This window comes from Scleropages formosus, chromosome 11 (genome assembly GCF_900964775.1).
Source record: "Scleropages formosus chromosome 11, fSclFor1.1, whole genome shotgun sequence".
Classification (NCBI taxonomy): Eukaryota; Metazoa; Chordata; class Actinopteri; order Osteoglossiformes; family Osteoglossidae; genus Scleropages; species Scleropages formosus.
In genome coordinates this window covers 16214742-16232200 of record NC_041816.1, presented here as the reverse complement: position 1 = coordinate 16232200, position 17459 = coordinate 16214742, and the positions used below count along the sequence as shown (strand labels likewise).

At 45.2% G+C, this 17459-nt stretch overlaps 1 protein-coding gene across 2 annotated transcripts in view; it reads right to left on the bottom strand.

The window, feature by feature from the left end:
* Window positions 1–8903: 8903 nt before the first annotated feature.
* The window catches only part of otud7a (OTU deubiquitinase 7A), a 71859-nt gene continuing 63303 nt past the window's right edge, over window positions 8904–17459 (bottom strand). For both annotated transcript variants that reach the window (XM_018763943.1, XM_018763944.1), the window contains exons 11-13: window positions 12722–12836; window positions 11882–11966; window positions 8904–11658 (exon numbers count right to left, since the gene is read on the bottom strand). In XM_018763943.1, coding sequence (XP_018619459.1) covers window positions 10210–11658; window positions 11882–11966; window positions 12722–12836 — 1649 coding nt within the window. In that variant the 3' untranslated portion in view covers window positions 8904–10209. The remainder of the gene's footprint in view (window positions 11659–11881; window positions 11967–12721; window positions 12837–17459) is intronic.

The following is a 17459-nucleotide window of genomic DNA, read 5'->3' as shown; positions in this document are numbered from 1 at the left end:
GTTTACATTGGGAAATAAATTCATAAATAAGGCATTGTTGACTTCATTTGTATCTTCTTTATGGTAAAGTGTGCCTAAGCATTGGGTCAACCTGTAGGCTTATACTTTGTATTTCATAAGGGCTTATCGCAGTGGGATTGATGACGATATGACGATATAATCACGCACACACAGACTGCCTGAAACCGCTTGTCCCAAGCGAGGTCACAGCAAGCTGGAGCCTAACCCGGCAACACAGGGCACATGGCTGGAGGGGGTGGAGACACCCCTGGGATGGGACACCAGTTCATCGCAAGGTACCCCAAGCAAGACTTGAACGCCAGACCCGCCAGAGAGCAGGACCCAGACAAACCCGCTGTGCCACAGCGTCCCCATCATGATATACTCAAAAGACAGACACAGACACAGACACACACACACACACACTTTCAGAACCGCTTGTCCCATACGGGGTCACGGGGAACCGGAGCCTACCCGGCAACACAGGGCGTAAGGCTGGAGGGGGAGGGGACACACCCAGGACGGGACGCCAGTCCGTCGCAAGGCACCCCAAGGGGGACTTGAACCCCAGACCCACTGGAGAGCAGGACTGTGGTCCAACCCACTGCGCCACCGCACCCCCCACTCAAAAGACAAAAATAGCAAATTGTGAGTTCCCAGTAATGTACAGACGGGCCTATACATTAGATATATTTATTTTCCATTTGATAATAAATTCAATAATACATTCAAGCACATAACAAAGTTTAATCAACAGCTCAGATTCAATGATGGGGGCTGATATTATTGAAACCAAATGTTTCACTGACAAACTATCAACCATTTACTGAAATTACAAACATATGGTTGATTTTAATACAAAATCACTCACTCACTTTCCTTAACTGCTTGTCCAAGTTTGGGCTGTGGCAGGTTGGATCCTATCCCAGAAGCACAGGGTGAAAAGCTAAGTATGGGACACACTGGATGGGACACAAAGCTAAAACAAAGACAAAATTGAACACAGGGATTCAAGGGTTATGGCTTCTTTCGCAGGTGTGTTTTCTCTTTAGATGATGGTTTCTAACATTACCCTGGAGACATGTGTGCAGTGGCCTTATAACAATGGATATGGTACTTGTTAACAAAAGTTGATCATATCTCAAGATTGCTGACATACGGTGTTTAAGCTCAAGCAACACTCTTAACCTAGATTGCTTAAAGTGTAAAAATAATGTCAGCTTTGCAAATTAAATGATAATAAGCACCAATTTGGCAATGTCATAGACTCAGAATCAGGGACACAGATGCAGACATGGACCCACCTGCTTCACTGATAGACGGTTTGAGGTCTGAGATCACGGACTGTTCATTTTTTCAACGGTTCAACATTGTTCTGTGTTGCACCATGGTCTCCGGAGAAATGACATTTTGTTCCACTGTATACAAGCTATATAGAGGAATGACAATAAAAACAACTTGAACTGACATCATGGACTGGAGATATGACGCAAAGTCGCATCTCTCAGGGTTTCCATAGGAGAAACGTTCTTCTTTGTGACTGACATTAATTCCTTGTTATGAATGAGTCTGTTAGCCCTGCTAGCTGTACAAATTTCACTAAGTGTGCCAATTAATCTGCCTTTTGACCTTGTCTTAGTTTGTCAAGTTATTCCAAGACCTTCGGTACCTTGTTCCTGCCTTATCTACACTTGACATTAACAATACTCAAGTGTTTTCCTTAAACTCTGCACCGAGTCCAGCAGCTTCAACCCTGGCTTTTTGTTTTTTTTGTCCATGACAGACAACTAATTATGCCTGAGAGTTGAGTGAAAGTTTGGATATCGTTCTTAAGTGAGAATTGAATATTAAGTTTTTGTCCTTGTTTGAAAGTTTTTTTTTGTCAAATATTTTGAATTTTGAGACGACGTGCCAGAGTTAGTGAGAAGGTGCAGCAGTAGCAATGTATTTCAATTTGTGGTTAAATATATGGAGTCTGAGTCAAGTCTGTAAGTGCGGAGACCTGTGTACCTGTAACTGGATGATTAATCAGAAAATGACTGAAAAACGGAGGAGCGGGTGAATATAAAAGTTGCACCTGAAAGCCTTCAGAAACTTGCCCGAGCCATTGAAAGTGAGCTAAAGTAATGTACTGAGAGCTGTTCAAGACAGCACTATGTTTTTCCAGTTAGTGTTCTAGAAAAAGGGTGGTGCTCTATTCATCTCACTTGGCAGAGGCTACTCTACTTGTTTTTTTTTTAAATCTTTAATCACATTCATAATGACTAGCAGAAAAATATGGATTTAAATGAGAATTAGGCTAACTTCTGTTCAGTGCAGAGTGTGATTGGCTCAGGCACTTTAAACCCAGAAGGGCTGTGGTATTTTTAAAAAAAAAATCGCAAAAGCTCAAAAGCCCAAGGCAATAAAACTGCCTAATACCGCTGCTTACCAGGCAAAGGAAAACAGACACTATATTTACTTTTATAATTCAATCTCAACAGGTTCTGTAGAATTGTTTATTCCTATTCCTATGTGGACAGCAGATGACCTGTGTTTAGAATTCCCTAGAAATACCTTGAGCAATGTACTTACCCTGAATTACTCCAGTAAAATTCCCCAGCTGTATAAATTTGTAAATAATTGTAAGTGGTCTGACTTGTTCTGCTAACTTGCTTTGGAGAGAAGCGTCAGCTTGACGAATAAACGTACATGTTTGTGATTTGTAAACCGTTGCGGAAGCCCTCCTTGTACGAGCGTGCAGTGGCGCTGCTGCTTGGGCTCCGCTCTTCTCTCCCCTCCATTTGCAGCAGCTCTTCTGCTTTCTGCACACGTGAATCATTCTCTTACTGGCCCCGTTATAACGCTGAAGCGAAGCCACATCCTTATAGCTGGGTTCCAGAGCGAGAGCGGCCCATCCCTGTTGCTGCTGCCGTCCTCACCGCTGGCTGCGGGTCCCACGACTGGTTTCCTCTGCAGCTGCGGCAGAGCGTGCTGGAAACGAAGCCCCCGCCCTGGACAGAGCCCACGGTGATGTACAACCCCAGGGCCTGCGAGCAACGATTATTGGACCCCACGACCCAGCGCTTCATTTGTTCTAAGGGTGACACATCTACCATGGGGATAATACAGGCCTCACTTCCTGTTGCCTGTGGTATAAGCAGGAAGCTACTCATTGTTCCTTCTTTTTTGTGTAAATATTTACTAGAACAGGCAGCCTCAGTACCGCTTAAAATGGACTGGTTTTGTTATTTAAGAAAAATGTGTTTGTGCAGAATTTTATTCCTGTTGTTCAACAGTAAGACCAGCTTGGAGTGACTGAATGCCTTAGATGTTTCTATTCGGGGGGAAGCGATGATAATGCTTTCCCCCTCTAAAACGCGTCTCTGCCAACTCCCTGCGTACAAATCTTTGTATGTCTTCTGCGTACCAATGCTGCATGTGAATCACTCAGTCCGAAATGTAATGGGAAGGAAGACTAAAAATAACCAGAGAACACGCTGGTGTACTCTACACTCAAGCTAGTTATCAGCCTGCTGTCTCTCTTCGTGCCAGTCTAAGCCTCCCACATGCCAGCAGCCATGTCAGACAGCTTGCTGGTACAGGCACTTCCAATACTAGGGTACTGGCGACACACAGATACCGCTAGATTTCCTGTTTCTGACTCCTAGACAATTCAGACATGACCCTCTTGAGAGCCTTAAGCTCCAGGAGGTTCAACAGACATACAATATGAGTTGCACATCTTGGGTTACATCTCAGTTGAAACATGAGATCATGCAGTGATCACACTTAAAAATGGTAGGATTTCCACAGATGTAGGACTGAAATTATATATGTGCGTCTGCTTCTTTCACTTTACATTTTTAAAGTTGAAAGAGTTTGAAGGATATATATCTGCCCAAGATGTAACAGGCGCAATTTATCAGCAGTAAGGGGTGGGGTTTCATATTAATTTTACCATATGTTGTTAAACAGTATGTAAGTGGTCATTTGTGTCTACGTATGGGGTCCATTAAGCGTTGCGCAGAAGGCATCATCGTTAAAGGAACATTTATGTGAGAAAGTCTCTGAGTGTCTGACACTAGCACTGAACAATGTGTACCGATGAAAAAAACTAAGAAGCCCACATGGCATGACTCAAGATGGCAAGGAGGGGGCGGGAACTGTGCAATCGTGCTGTTCCTTTGTGAGGCACCCAGGCTAGACGAGCGTTCTGAGTCTGGATGACTCCTTCCGTGGGTTGAGCTCTCATGTTGCCTGACCTGCCCCCAACGCGCCCCACTTCCACGCGCTCCGTGGGTGGCGCTCTTGCCAGCGCCGGCGTCGCGGACCGGCTACGCTGGAAACTACAGCTGAGCAAAGAGACTGCAGTCTGAGCCGGAGGACAAAGAAATACAAAAAGAGACATTTTTACAGAAAACAATGCGCCCTTCCTCCTGTAGTCTCAGGGAGGGAAACTGCGAGGCGCAGTGCTGGAGAGGCATCCAGTGCCGCCCACTCCCCACCGGCTGGGTTGACAGCCCTGTGTGCTGTGGAACAGGATGTGCTCAGAATGCACAGACTGGCACAGGGGAACAAGGCCTCACTGTGCCTACAACTTCTCAATGCCCCCTCTTTCAACGGAGAGGCTGCAGTGCAGCTCCTGCCGTGGACACCGGTCCACACAGAGCAGCTCTTATAACAGCCTTAATAAACATTCCCCCCGAGCACAAAGGCACTTCATAACTGATATTGTCGCTCGTGGGCTTTGAATAACTGCACTGATGTAGTGTTTTAGATGCAGGTTTGGTGCAGGAAAAGAGTGCCGCACTATTTATTGAATGGTTTGCTGGAAACCTCATGCAGCAGTCTGTTGCTGATGTTTTCTGGTGTGTGGGGGTGCACAGCAGAGTCTTGTGATTTTAAAACTATATTCTTATGAAGCAAATTGCAGTTTGGTCAACGGTTCTCGTTCTGACCATGTACGAAATTACCATAGCGGGGTCGGTCCTGTTTTTAATGTAACACTTTAAAGAAGTGTTTGGCTAAAAGCAAACATTAATATTATCAAAGGCATTACCATTCTGTTCCCTAAATAAAGGCCCGATCACGTGAGAACTGCAGCAGCTGCTTTTATTATGACATGAAACGGGAGATTTTAATTAGTGCCTTTGATAAGTGCTTATGTTTGGAAATCTCTTCCAGGCATGTGGGGACATGGAACAGTCCCTGGCGAATTTAATTTCGGGGTGCTCGCATCATGCAAACCCGGTGGTTGGCTGTGCCTCGCAGCCCACTCCGAGCACTGAGCAGCAGGGAAAAGGGGGCAGCAGGAACTCAGCTACTCTGCCCCCGTGATCCCGCTGCACGACGAACATGTAAGTCATTGTAAGTCCCTGAGCCAGATGCAGAAATTCAGAAGTGACATCATTCTCATCCCTGAAAAGCCAGTGGCTCAGTGCTCACGTCTGAAGAGGTGGATGTCAATAGTCACCAGTGTCATTGTTGAGGGTATTGTGGGATTTATTGACATGTTGTGTGTCTTGAGCGGTTTATGCCTCTTTCGCTGGATGCTTTGCCACACTGGCCTCATTTGCTGGTAATTCACTCCTCCTTGTCTCCGTTTGCTCTTTAACTGTGTGGACATTGTCCACCCCCATCCCAGCACCAGTGGCGATATGGAACATGCAGCGCTGGGAGTGGGCAGAAGAGTGCTGTGTGTGTACGTGGACAGAGAGATGTGATGGCATGGAAGGATCCCAGCAGCCAGACAAGCTGACAGAAGCCTTTAGCGTCTGAATACAGGAGGCACGAGAGCATCACACGCAGAGCAGTCCACCATTCTTCCACCTGTGTCTCGAATGACACTTGAGTTTGGTTCAGACTGACAACACAACTATGTCTCTCAATCCCTGTGCTCTAATAACCGAACATCATGTTTTCATGCCTCGGAAAAAAAAAAATGATAGGAAAGGGAAGCCAGAGGAACTGTGTTAGTCAGTACCATATCTTATTTTTTGAAGTCTTTAGAGTCTTTAGCAAGTCTTTTATTAGGATGGTCAAAACGTGGAGTATGAAATGGTTATTTGTGTTTCTCGTGGTACTGAATGTTTTCAGAGCACAGAAGCATGTAGACTTGGCTAAAAAAGGACAATCATTCAAAGATATGCGCTGTGCAGCAATTTATGTAGTAAATATGCAGAACTGCATATTTACAGCTCATTGAGTATAACAACCCCCACAACCCAACAGTGATACAAGCAATTATATACGTAATATTCACGTGGCTATGGAAAGGCTGAAATTGGCAGTGTTTAGACGTTTCCACTTGCTGTCTTGCTGGAAGGTGCTATCCTACATTCTGCTGTGAATATTCATTTAGAAAAACTACTTTTAAATGTGTCTACATTTGATGGGTTTTTAATGACTCTTGCAACTATAAAAGAGACCCGATGATAACGGCGAGGCTTTTTGTGGAGTCATGTGAACACAAAGAAATCGTGCGGAAATTTTTTGTCATCGCTCCACCCTAAAATCTCTGCTCGGAGGAGTTCAATATAAAAGACATTCAGGAGGGTTCTGAATGAGAGGCTTACATAGGAACTTGAACCTAAAATGAATAATAAATAAATAGGTTTGTTTAGAATTTAGAGTCTTACCTGCAACGACGCAGCGGCTTGTTGCATAGGTGGTGTATTACAGAACATTTATGTTCCCATCTTCAGTTTGTTGGCCATGGCAACACAAAATTATGAACAATATACAGCATTAAATATGCATTCATGCAAAACATCTCTAGATCCTTTCAGACCTGCTCTACAGGCCTTTGTCTTAACCTTTACATAAATAAAATACAATTACTTCAATTTTCATAGGTTGTATGATATGAGCAGCCTCATACATGCCCTGTAAGACAACAAATGTATTATTACAGAACATGACTACATGAATGGAGTATATTGTGTTACATATATAGCTAATATCAGGCACATGTAAGTAGTAGATACTAAATTATTCAAAGTAATTTTCACATGTCTAAAGGTAACTGCACTGATCCAGAGGGCAGCATGGGCTCACTTCCTCTGGCATCCACTTTCTTTGTTCATTAATTGTCTGTAGCATTTGCATACCTGTATTTATGTATTGCTTTACTGATTGATTGATTCCTTCATTAATTCTTTTAGCACTTACATTAAGTTAACATAACTGACTTGAGATAACTGAGGGATTAGTTAGCAATAACTAATCATGATTCATTTCATGTGATGGTAGTTAGCAAGTTGTAGTATTATTACATCATAACTATCCACTTATCCCAATGGTACCAACACTGTGAGGAAACAATTTCTTTATCTATATCTGCAACGTGTGAAAAGATATATTTCATTTCAAAATGCACTGTCTATTGCACTTGATAATTCACCAGTATCTTGATCCAAATGAGACAATGGCATAGCTCTCCTACAAAGGGATGTGAATGCTCACTCTGACTCTATAGGTTATCAAACTCACAGTAACCACAGAAAAAAGTAAGAGGAGTTAAGCAATTCAGCTCACATCCTTACTGGCTGCAACTCACCCTAAAGCTTTTCTGTCTCTGCTGCATTTTCTGAGGCTAATAAATGTATAGTAACGAGTCAAATATTTAACTGAAGTTCACTACAGTGGAGAATTGCCTGCAATGATTTGCTAATGTAATTTGGTTTTCTCTGTTAAAAAAAAAAAAAAAAAAAAAGAAAACTATATGGTACTCTATATCCACAAACTTAATACAAGGACATTTTATTTCAAATCAAAGACCTGGAAGGTCAACGCAAATCACGGCCAGCTATTGAAGAAGACAAGCCACCTTGAGAGACAGCTCTGAGACATCTCCAACATCCCGAGATGTACACAGCTGTCACATCCAAATACAATGTTCCACCAAGGCCTGTGTTGAATATTGAGCACTGAATCAAGCATTGGTACTGCATATATTGTATAGTAGAATATATTACCTGTGCGCATTTTGTTTGTTACGTGAACCTCTGCAGTAATATGCGCTGTGAAACACCACTATCTGAGAATGTAAGTCTGAGAATGTATTAATGTACCCACACACTCAAATTTACACCCTGTGTTTCTTAAGAATAGGCTACATGGTGGTATCATGGAAACACTACTTTAAAGAATAATAGTAGAAAATAAAATTAAAGTTTTTTCATCCTCATGTTTCCCAATGTGATGAAAGAATTTTTTAGAAATGCTAAGACCTTTTACAACTGAAATATTCCCTTGTTTTCAAATATCTAGTGACACTTCACATTCTGTAGGCAATTAACCATTGTAAGCTCCATGAAGATTCCGCCGTTACACTTATTTTCTGATTGTGTACTGTAATTTACAATCTCTGAACAATCATGATGTTACCTTAACCATAAACCGAAGCCTAGATATACTCCATCTTGGCTGCAAAATGATCATATTACATGTGGGAATAGAAAAATGTAGCAATAGGCAGCTCCACCACTGTTACTGAGCACTTGCCTGTCAAAGGTTAAATGGACCTATTTTCCTGAAGGTCTACTGCCCACTTAATATTAAGTGTGACCAAACATTCACTCAAAAATCTCTTTAAAAGAAAATATTTTTAAGGTTGTCTTCCTAAAGGCCTGCCTACCAAATTAATAATGTTGCCCATAAGTAAAAGCGCAAAATATTGCTTTATGGCATTTTGTGAAAATAATATAAAAATATTCTTCTATATTACAATTTAACCTTGGCTTGTAAATTCCCAATGTAGTCACATTCTCTAGTCCACAAACAGAAACACACAAACTCTTTTTTAACAATAAACTAATCTTTTTTTCTATTTACATTGATACCTAATGTGCAAATTAATAATTTAAAGTAGTGTAAAACTTTCAAATGAATACAAAATAATATTTTACATTTCTAATGGTGTAGTCCATGAACCTGTTACATACAAAGAAGGAAGGAGAGTTGCAGTGTGTTTTGTAGAAACACGAAAGCGAACTGAAAACGCAGTAGACATCTTTGGCCAGCAGACTTTCACTTTGAACAGTACGGAACCCGGGAGCATCACAATAATAAGCCTTAAATTATCAGTACAGTAACGGGTGATGTACAGCAGTTCAGCAATTTCTAACGAAGAAGGCATTTAAAATAAGACACTTCTTTTTTCTACTCAGCTATACTTGTTTTATGACATGCCGTGACAGCAAAATGAATGCCGGATATATCTAAAGACAGGGATGCAGCCTCTGACTGAAGTGTCCAGGGCAGATGGGAAGACTGAATACCCTGCCTCCTCCCCCTATAGCAGCACTGCCTTTCTCTACAAATCTGCCAGTTTTGGCTTTTTCATTGGATTTTTGTGGAAGAGCTGCAAATATTCATTTAATATACATTTATACACATTGATATTTAAAAATTCCATGCTTTGATATTTTTTGGCACATGTTTTTGTGAGAATTTAAGTTTAAATAATCTAAATCAGTGTAACATCGGTAAGACTATTTGTGGAAGAACAAGAAAATGTGTATTTTTCATGGAAAAAATGCATAATGTAGCTGGCTAAAAGGATGTATGTTACAATTACAAGTAAAAAGAATTTCATGGTTCGAATACCTTACACGTGGAAACTGACAGTTGGCGAAAGGATGGATGCATAGAATAGAGGGTTCACATAAAGTCCGCTGACACGACGAACTTATTGCTCTTTTAAAAAGTCACGACTGTTAATCACATACACTGGCCACCCTACGCAACCCTTTTCTCAAACATCTAAATTAAATCATCCTATTAAGAGGTTAATAGTTAAAGCTGTGCTGTATTGCATTGCATTAGTTTGATTTTTCTAAATGGAGCTCCTCATGCGGAGCTGTGAATATGCTGCGGGTCTGGCAGGCTGGCAGCTACGATCTCTATAATTTCACAATATTACAACATGGCTTCCCAGCCATCAGACAACAGATTAGAGTCCACTTTGAAAAAGTAACACAAATTCAGAAACAGAAATGACAAAATCTCTGGCCAAAGCTGTAAACTGACTTCAGCTGCGCTTTCTTTATTGTCAGGTACAAGAACGAAAGGAGAACTTCCTAACCACGGTAGGAAATTTGTTCTATTATGCTATCGTGTTATTCTTACAGCGCAGAGGACTGGTTTGCGTTGCTAATCCTCTGAGGAATTCTGCAGTTGTTACTCTGACCAGCTGGTCAAACCGGCTGGTGCGTTTGCTATGGGCTATCCGGGTCTGTGCATCTTGCTGTCCCTCTCCCTGCGTTTGAGCTCCTCCCTGTAGCAGTACGAGCAGTAGTTCTCTGTCTCCGGCCTGCCGTAAAAGGAGCAGTTCTCCCTCTTGCAGCGCTTCTGCTGCAGACAGTAGAGGGGGCACCCTGCGTTGCGGCCTTTGGTTTTGTCGTGGTTCAGCCAGGCCTTCGGGGAGCCCTCGTCGGCAAACTCCAGGCAGTCACGGACGTCGTTGGAGTTGAAGCCGTTGGTGTAAGTGTGGGATTTGTGTTCCCCGGGCATGTTGTACGGCAGTGCCTCCGGCACATTGACGGTGCGCACTCCGGACATGCGAGCCGGGCTGTAGCTCTGAGAGGACAGTGAGCGGTTCTGCTGCGGGTACGTCGCGCAGGTCTTCAGAGTCCCCACCGCGGGCTTGTAGGGGTCGTCCAAGAAGCTGGACGGCTGCATGTTGACATCCCGTAGATGGATGACACTGTGTCTCTGGATGGGCGGGGTATGGCTATAGTGGGCAGACACGGGGATGGGCCCGGACTTCTTAGCACCATTACTAGGGGACGAGTAGGGAGCAGGGGTGGGGCTATTCCTCTCTTGCAACTTTAGAACCAGCTGAGAGTTATGGCTTTGGTGCAGGACCGGCGAGCAGCCATCATTAGGAGAGCTGTCTGACTTCTCCTTTGGGAAAGTGCTCTCCTGCTCCGGCTTCTTCAAGGCAGTCCCGTTGACCACAGTCTTCTTCTCCGCCTCCTTTCTTTTCTGTTCCTGCTCGGCACTAAAGCGCTCCTGGGCATTGGCCAGGTAGAAGCTGATCATCTCCTGGTGGAACTGGTGCCTGTGGCTAGTCAGGAGCAAGCCGGCAAAGATGAACTTCCTCTCGCCCTGCATGGCTGCACGCAGGATGCTGAGGCTCAACTTGACATCAGTGCTGTACTTCCAGGGGTCTGATGCCTTGTCGCCCGAAGACTTTCCTGATGTGCCATGCTTTTCCACTGGGGAGGACCCCGACGCCCGTTCCGTGGGAGATGGGCTGGTGGTCTTCTCTGATGAGGACGTGCTAGCGGACTGTCCCGAGTCCTCTTTACTTGCTTTATTGGATTTCACATCCTTCTTCTTTGCCTTTTCCCCGTTCTCCATGTTCCGCCCGTTGGCAGAGTTGGTCTTGCTAATCTTTCCATGGACGAGCCCCCCCAGGCCCCCCATGTTCTTCTTCAGCTTGATCCCCAGAGACTTGCTCAGGCTTCCCAACTTGTTGGCCACAGAGTCAGCACGCGTTTTGTCCTTCTCTTTACGCTGCTTGTCTTTTTCCTTCTCTTTGCTGGCCTTACCGTTGTTGACGTTGGAGTTGCTGCAGACAGACTCGCGATCCGAGTCCATGGAGTCCGCCAGAGACTGCACGTCCTCTCCCGCAGAGGCTGTGGGGGACTCGGGCTGAGCAAGGGGAGCCTGCAAAGGCAATGAGAAACGGCCTAAAAGACGGTCCTCTGGTGAGAATGTGAGGAACTGGACTGGCCTGTCATATCTAGAAAAAAGTGATTTACAGTAAACGGGATAATGAGATTTACTGACAAGAAGGCTCGGAAGTAAACAAAGAATAAAATACTGAAATCTCAGTACTTACTTGTATAAATAGACAAACAGTACATAAAGAAATGAAGGAAAAAGTTACCCTTGTTTCAGAAGGAATTCGAATCCATGTTACATTCATGTAGTTGTGCAGCAGGTTGAGTTTGGCTTCCAAAGACAGGATGAGGCTGGAAGGAGTAAGAAATCTGAATCATTAGCACAGTGCTCAAGTAAATGGAGCAGAGCTTAGAATGGTGCATAGTGTGGATTTTGTACCTGTACTTTAACAAGAACATGAACATCACAGGAGGCGCTATAACACACCAGTCACCACTCAGACTTCCTAACAAATTACATGTATCAGTCTTCTGAAGTATGTATTTATTTTTTACACAGCAACGAGGGCTCCACAGGGTAATTCATCTGTACAGCTTAGTGCCAATTCAGCCATCGGCCTCATTTACAAACACAACGGGTGTCTGGCGTCTTATTACTCTGTCTGGACAATGATTTATATTTATATTACATTAAGTTCGCAGCAAGGCTACAAGGTCTGGTTAGAAGTGGTTTCAAATCCCCATTATGGACACTGGTCTAAAGTCAGAGCAGTGTAACTTTCCTAACTACTCTTTTCTGTGTCAGCTAGCTGCTTTACGCAGATGTTGCAGAGCCCAAAATTAACTGTTGCAATTACAATTATTCACAACTACAAAGCATCATCAGGATTTCCCTCTACATTTCACTAGTACTATATGGGTCCTTCATGAGACAGAACCGACTCTAGAAGCACTCTAACTCTACATGGCTAACTCCTCTGCTGCCGGGTGGGACAGTGCACCAGAGGATCTTGGGAGCGCGGGTTTACTCCGCCCCCCTTTGTTCGTCTCCACAGCGCTGCGACTGGCCTTGAGGCGGTACAGGGGCCACGGGGCACGTAGCTTACCCTGCCAGTTTGCTGTTGTCGTTGTCGTCCCTCCCCCACTCCCAGTCCTTCCCGGGGTCCACGGCGAAGTGCAGCGATAGCAGCCTGTGCTCCGAGTCGGTCAGGGGAATAACAGCTGGAACAAAGGGCAAGGACAGACAGCTCAGCGAGGACCCCGCTCCCCTCCTGCCATGTAGCTGGCACACAGCAGACCCTCACCCATCCTGCTTTGTGTATGCCAGCCTAGGGAGAGGTCACCCTAAGTCACGGACGTCCCGTCCCCCGTTCCTGTGTCACGACCGTAGCTCTAATATGCCTGTGCAACAAGGTGCGGAGGTACTTGACGGAAGTGCCGTTCAGGTACAAATTCTGGCACGCTGCATCACTAAGGCAACAAAGCAATTACTGCCGTCAGGGACTGGCGGGCTGTTGGTTCACCTCGGTGCGATTACAAACAGCCCCTTTTGCGCAGAGGAGAACTTCAGCCAGAATAATTGAAAGACAACAAACAAAGGAGTCTTATGTGGCCTGGCTGTTTCTCAGCTTCGCTGTGCGGAGCGATCTGCCCTTCGAGCAGCCAGCCGTTCGCACTGCACTCAGAGAAGAAACACTCGGGAAAGGAAGGACTTAAGGACTTCTTGTGCTCGAAGTAGGGACAGTTCCCTGAAGTAACCGAAGGTTCACCGTGTTCCAAATGACACGTTTTACCCTGAGTCATAACTGGGTTGAACTGCTGCTGTGTGTATGTGTTGATAAAGTATAGAAGTTTCATGGCAGTGGTGATACTGCTCACCCCCCCAACCCCTCTAGACCAACAGTAAAGCCAAAGGTAGACACACCGAGACCTCCAGTGCTGGGTTACTGCCGATTTAAGACAGGCTGTTTAGTTGACATAAAATGCGACTGTGTAATTGAGCGCTAATCCAGCATCCCTGCAGCACTTGAGCAGTGCAACTGTCAGCTGCTGCACTGCGCCGGCGTCTTTAAAACCAGCTGTCGTATAAATACGCTGCTCTCCATGCTTTTCTGCTCCGCATTATTATTCCTGAAAAGCTGCGAGACTCGCAGGTAGATAGAAAAACAGAATGGCCCCAAAACATCAGTTTAAGCCTTGCTACAATGTGGTGGACCTTCCTGCCCTAAATGGGGAGGAAAACACTCATTACCTCATTTCACTTCTGTTTCATTAACTAGAGATGCCAAACATTGCCGGAGAAACGCGGGACATGTGTTTGCACTGCAAACACGGGCAGTGCAGGGTGGCCAAGGCTGCCGTCGACCCCACACTCCCAAAAACTCCCGGCATGGAAGGGCAGGGAGTGCAGCTCGTCCCCTTGCCAACTCCGTCCAAAGCCTGGCTAGCGCATGCAGACAGACGGAGGGGTTGGGGCCCACAGGGGCCGTGCGCACGTGCATCAACACAGCCCGTGCCCTGGGGGAGCATTTTCCGCATTGACGACAGCAGTCCGAGAGTCAAGTCCCACAATGCAGCTGTGGTACCTGCTGAGCCACACCACGCAGCGTAGGCCCAGCCGCCGCTCTGTTGCACGACCACTTCCAGAAACCACGGCCAGTTTGGCTCCAGAGAATCCGAGCGCACTGTATTTACTATGCTGGTTGGCAGCTGGAGCGGCCTGTCCCTGGACGACCTTCCCAAACCCCATTTGCATAGATGACGTCACGGTTCTCCCAGAAATGCGAGCGGCATGCTGGTCGTCTTTGGGAAGCGCTGACGGCGGTGATGCAGAGGAAATGATAGGGCCAAACTGGCAAGGCTGGCGAAGGAGCCGGTGAGTAAACAAGAGAGCGGGGCCTGCACCGTCTTGCTTGAACGTGCTTACTGTGGTTATCTCTGTCTCCTTTCGCATCAAGGGTAAACAAGGAGAACACACGCAGGTGCTTTAATCCATTACGGCCACAAAACAAAACAAATTGTAGCCGCGTATGTGTGACAAAGAGCACCGTTCCGAAAAACATGGTTGTCATAACAAACTCCATGAGAGCTCCACAGAGCAAGAAAGCCCTGGAGTACAGTGTACACACTGGCTGAACACAGCTGCGTACTCCTTACTTACTGCCATTTCACCACCGTGACATATCCCTGTTAAGACTTTCCCATGTAAGACAACACTATTTTTATTTTTCAATGATTACACACATTATCTGAAACCACTTGTCCTAAATGGGCTTGCGGTGAACCAGAGCCTAACCCAGCAACACAGGGCGCAAGGCTAGAGGGGAAGGGGTCACACCCCGGACGGGACGCCAGTCCATCGCAGGGCGCCCCATGCAGGACCCGAACCCCAGACCCACCGGAGAGCAGGACCAGGCCAAACCTGCTGCGCCACCACACCCTTCTACTATCAATGATTAGGAGTGAATCGATGCTTCCGGTCATGAGGGTTAAAAGAGCTGCAGAGCTATGACGTTTACTTAAAACATTCAAAAATTCCTAAGCGCTAGCGGGTGAAAATAACAGAAAACTTGAGAAAAAAAACATCTTCAACCTGGATTACAACCATAATGTAATCCAATAACAACTAAAAAGGCCAGTGTAATAAATACAAGTTTACTCAGTGATATATGCAATACATTTTAGTCATTTTGGAAATGTTTAAGCTTTAATACAGCCTGTGGATATTATCCAATTTATGTTTTACATTAAACAATAGAAATCTAATATTATAAACCCGGTGTTCTTTGTTCCTATGTTAGTTTATACAGGGATGCCCTCTGGTGGTCTGGTTGTCATATTGGCCACCTTTCCCCCTCACACAGAGGGCACTCATCACACAATCCTTAGACGAATAAATGCCTAATATACCATGTACCATGGGGTGTGGTGGCGCAGTGGGTTGGACTGGGTCCTGCTCTCCGGTGGGCCTGGGGTTCGAGTCCTGCTTGGGATGCCTTGCGACAGACTGGCGTCCCATCCTGGGTGTGTCCCCTCCCCCTCCAGCCTTATGCCCTGTGTCGCCGGGTTAGGCTCCCGCAACCCGTATGGGACAATCGGTTCAGACTGTGTGTGTGTGTGTATATCATGTACCACTTACTATACTCTATGAAAATATATATACTTTATACATGCACAAGAGCTGGGCAGTTCATTGCTGACAACCAAATTGGTGTTTTTGTTCAAATGTTACTATGAAATCTAGTTTTCAATACCTAAAGATAGTCTATCACTGAAGGTCAGTCATAAACGAGATGTTAAAACATGGATCTTTCCGTACCTGTTTAATATTTCATAGTATTTTAACACTCATCGCTGTACCAAAATCATTGTCGTCAAGAAAACTCAGCATCGTTTATCTGACGTATTTTTTACAACAATTATTTCCCGCAGATTACTTTCCAGCTAATCAAAATGAACAAACTTCACGAAAACCTTTGCTGACTAGAGGGGCTGCTGAGGCAGTAGCTTTGATGCAGAAAAGGAGCTTTTCACTGTTTACACATGAAATTAAAAACAAAGATCATGCCAATGAAAGCCATGAGTCTTTTGAGAACCTAGGCGTATCTAAAAAAAAACCCTGGAAGTTTACATGGTCTAACTTGTCTCATGTTTCTATAACCGCAGCAGCACAAACAAGCGTCTGAAACGCAGCGATGCTGGCGGGCAGTCAGAGGCCAGGCCACTAAGGCCCAACACGTGTCTCACTGTGTCTCTGTGAGCGTGAGCAAAGGAATCCCCAAGCCACTCCAGGTAACATTAATCACCACAAACTCATTTTACTCCTTTTTTCTAAGAGTAGAATCTGCTCAGTGAACGGTGGTTTTTCTGCGTTCTGTTAGATCGCAAAAAAAAAAAAAAAAAACATATATATTTTGGCCCGTCGGATCCGTTTGACCACTTAGCTGGATGGCGTTGCTGCAAAAAAAACAAAAACAAACGAAGTGGCGACTACAGGAACAGCAGCCGGGCAGAGCCTGAAATCACATGTAAATGTGTGACACCCTGTTAGCCTGGGACTTTGGACACTGAGAGGGATATGGGGACACAGAAGGGACAGAAGTGCTGCCTTTCTGTTTGCTGAGTAAATACACGGGGTTCTCACATAGGCCTTTGGGACCAACATTGACAACCTGTGGAGTGACCTTAGTGAAATGTCCCTCTGGGCTTTTGAGGGGAGGGCAAAAGAGGTCAGCGGGGATAAAAAAGCAGTGGTTGTGGAGGCAGGCGGCACCCAGATGTGGTCGGCTGGCGCCCCATCCAGCCCGACCTGGGTTCAGGGCATCGTCGCGTTTCTACGGGACTGCCTGAGGTGGAGCTTCCTCTCCAGCTACTGCTGCGTCAGGCCTCAGATGGTGGTCTAGAGGCACTAACAGAACTACACCTCATCCTGCCCAGACAGTCTGCTAAGCACACACACAGTGGGTCCAGGAGACGCCTGCGACTCTAACACCTGTGCCACAGCTCTGCAAAGTTATTATTATTCTGCATATCTCAATTCGAACCATCCTGTCTACTGCAAAGCTCCTCATTCAGATGGCAAATGATTCTAGAAAATTAAACTCCTTATGTTCATGGAAAGACAAGGGCACACCTCCATGGGACGAACTATGGAATCTGGACAGGTTCCAGCAATAAACAGCTGGCAGTTAATGGGCCTGTTTTAAAGTCCTGTTGAGTTACACCAACGAAACTTCTCTCCGGTCTGTCTGCTTCCTACCAGCACTGAGAAACGCTGCTGAGGCTCTTAGCTAAGGGTGTGTTTCACTTCATACAGCGGTGCCAGCTGATCACTTATTTGCATTA